The sequence below is a fragment of the Octopus bimaculoides genome, chromosome 28 (assembly GCF_001194135.2).
Source record: "Octopus bimaculoides isolate UCB-OBI-ISO-001 chromosome 28, ASM119413v2, whole genome shotgun sequence".
In the NCBI taxonomy this organism is placed as follows: domain Eukaryota; kingdom Metazoa; phylum Mollusca; class Cephalopoda; order Octopoda; family Octopodidae; genus Octopus; species Octopus bimaculoides.
The window spans coordinates 17,905,412-17,908,135 of NC_069008.1; the positions used below are offsets into that span (position 1 = coordinate 17,905,412).

Consider the following 2,724-nt stretch of genomic DNA (forward strand, 5'->3'; position numbering starts at 1 on the left):
TGATAGTGTTGATGTTGGTGATGGTGGTGGTGGAGGGGTGCTTCTGGAATTGGTGCTGGGGGATGGGGGTGGGAGTGGCGTTATTCTCTCTATCTTATCTTTTCTCATTAAGAAAAAATTCCTGCGGTTGTAGATATGAAATGTGTCTATGTATATGTCTATGTGTGTTAACTTATATATATATTATATATATATACATACATACATATATATATATATATATATATATATATACACACACACACACACACATATATATATATATATATATATATATATATATATATACACACACACACACACATATATATTCATATATATATGTACATATATATCTCTATAGTAATGTTTCACTTTATGAGGACCTGCTTTACGAGACCCCAGGTTTACAAGTTTTATTTGTCAGCTCACCTTTGTTTGGTAAGCTGAAATTTTTTAGGCACCAGATCCAAATTTTGAATGAAGTGCAAAAGTTTTTGCTGCCAGAACAAATGCTTCTGTGTGTTACTGAGAAATTTAGAGAGAGAGCAAAGAAAAAGCAAAAGCTTCTTCATAGCAAACAACCCTAGACTTGTTTTTTTAAAAGAAATCTACAAGTCTGTCTATGAGTGCTTGTGAATCAGGGATCGCATCTACAAGTGTGTGAGTCTAGTGCGAGTGAAAATAATTCAGAAAACGATTATAATATTATTTTGTATTACAAATGTGCATCTGTGTGTGTAAGTGTGTGTTTGGATCTGTGTATGTTTTGGGATGTGTATGCTCTTGTGCGTGTCAGTGAACAATAATAATCCTTTCAGGCCAGTAAGTTTAAGGAGAGGGGACTTGGTACTACATTGGAACTTTATTCTATTGACCCCAGAAGGATGAAAGATATAGTCGACCCCAGCAGGATTTGAAACCAGGACCGAAGCAGTGAAAACAAATGCCAGAAGGCAGTTTGTTCAATGTTGTAACAAGTCTGCTAATTCTTCACCGATAATAAGACTTGTAGCTGCAGTCTAAAACTTAATTATGATGTCATCTGTGATGGATGACTTGTAACTCGAGAAATTACAAGATGCCACTCGTTTGGCTTCAAATGTACGATTCATACAGAGTGCGGCAAAATGTCCCTACATTTTACCGTTCGACAAACGTTTCAAACTTTGAAAAATCTAAATTATATTCTAGCACAAGCCAAAGTGGTTAATTAAGACAAAATGGTAAAACATTAGCTATACGAAAATACTGTTATTCTTTGCTTAACTTTACCATTGTTATAATAATGGCTCTGTAAAATATGGGAAGTTTTTCTGCCACAAACTGTATAAGATACTTTTCAAGTTGTTTGGATTTGTTTTTCATTGGTTCCTTGCCATTTCGTTTTCTTTTTCTTCTCTTTTCCTCTTTTTCTTGTTTTTTATTTGTTTCTTTTCCTTGCACCCCCTCACACACACACCACACACATACAGAAGCACTCACATATGTATATAGGTGCAGGCATGGTTGTGTGGTAAGTAACTTGCTTCCCAACCACATCATTCCAAGTTCAGTCCTACTGCGTAGCATCTTGGGCAAGTGTCTTCTACTATAGCCTCTGGCTGACCAAAACCATGTGAATGGATTTGGTAGATGGAAACTGAAAGAATCCTGTCCTGTGTGTGTGTGTGTGTATATATATATATATATATATATATATATATATATATATATATATATATATATATATATATATATATATATATATATATAATAGCAAATGCCAAAATGAATTTCTGTGTGTCAGTGTGTCACACTTTGACCCCCACCTCTCACAATTCAATGACACTTCTTCTACTCCTCTTACAGAGGTAAAAGTAATAGTGGGCATAGAGACGGTGGTGAGGGCGGTAGTAGGTTGACGGTTGTGATGGTAATGGCGTGATAGTAAGAGTATGAGCTGAAGTTGTGATAGAGGCGGAGGTGACGATGGTGGTGGCAGTTTTATAACATTCGTACAGTGAACAGAAGTTTCATGTAAGTTTGGTGATGCCTATAATCATCAGATGTACATACTTAGCACATCAGATGCTTATAAGTCCTGTGAATGTTTAGCTCCGATGTTGGATAATAACACTCATGGGAAAAAAGCCAGGATGGTCACAGATGGAAAGTCTTTGATCATAGGTCTGTTCAATCAGGTCTGTCTCAGGGCTAAAGAGCAATTATAACTAAATCAACATGATAGAAGGGAAACAAAATGATTTATCTTTTCACTTTTCCATTTCTTACAGTCCTCACAAAGAGACAATCCAGAGGGTGACCTACCTGAAGAATTCTCACAAGTATTTGGTCATCAGTAAGGTGAGTTTTTACCATATTTGGTAATTCTTTATTTTTTTAAACACTGCCCCAAATTTGTTGTTGTTTAGCCCCAGGCCAGTCCTGATCCAGTATATCTATGATCAAAAATGTTTCAGATTTGACCATGCCATCTTTTATTCAGGCATAGTGTACCTGGGACTACATCATCTAATGCATCCTTTCTTGCTGTTTTTTGGCATTGTTGTTTAGCCCTAGGTCAGTCCTGATCTAGTAGACTTATGATCAAAGATGTTCCAGTGATGACCATCCCATCTTTTATTGAGGTATAGTGTACTTTGGACTACATTGTCCAATATGTTCCTCCTTGTATGTGTGTGTGTGTATTTGATGATGCAACCAGAAAAAAAAAAGAATTCAGCACATAAGTGTACATAAGAT

The 2,724-nt window shown here is 35.9% G+C and overlaps 1 protein-coding gene across 1 annotated transcript in view; it reads left to right on the plus strand.

Annotated features, from left to right (window-relative positions):
* LOC106872264 (WD repeat-containing protein on Y chromosome) overlaps window positions 1-2,724 on the plus strand; it is a 91,170-nt gene that overhangs the window by 69,551 nt on the left and 18,895 nt on the right. Inside the window, exon 6 of the mRNA XM_052977508.1 lies at window positions 2,256-2,325. Within this exon, the coding sequence (XP_052833468.1) occupies window positions 2,256-2,325 (70 nt within the window). The remainder of the gene's footprint in view (window positions 1-2,255; window positions 2,326-2,724) is intronic.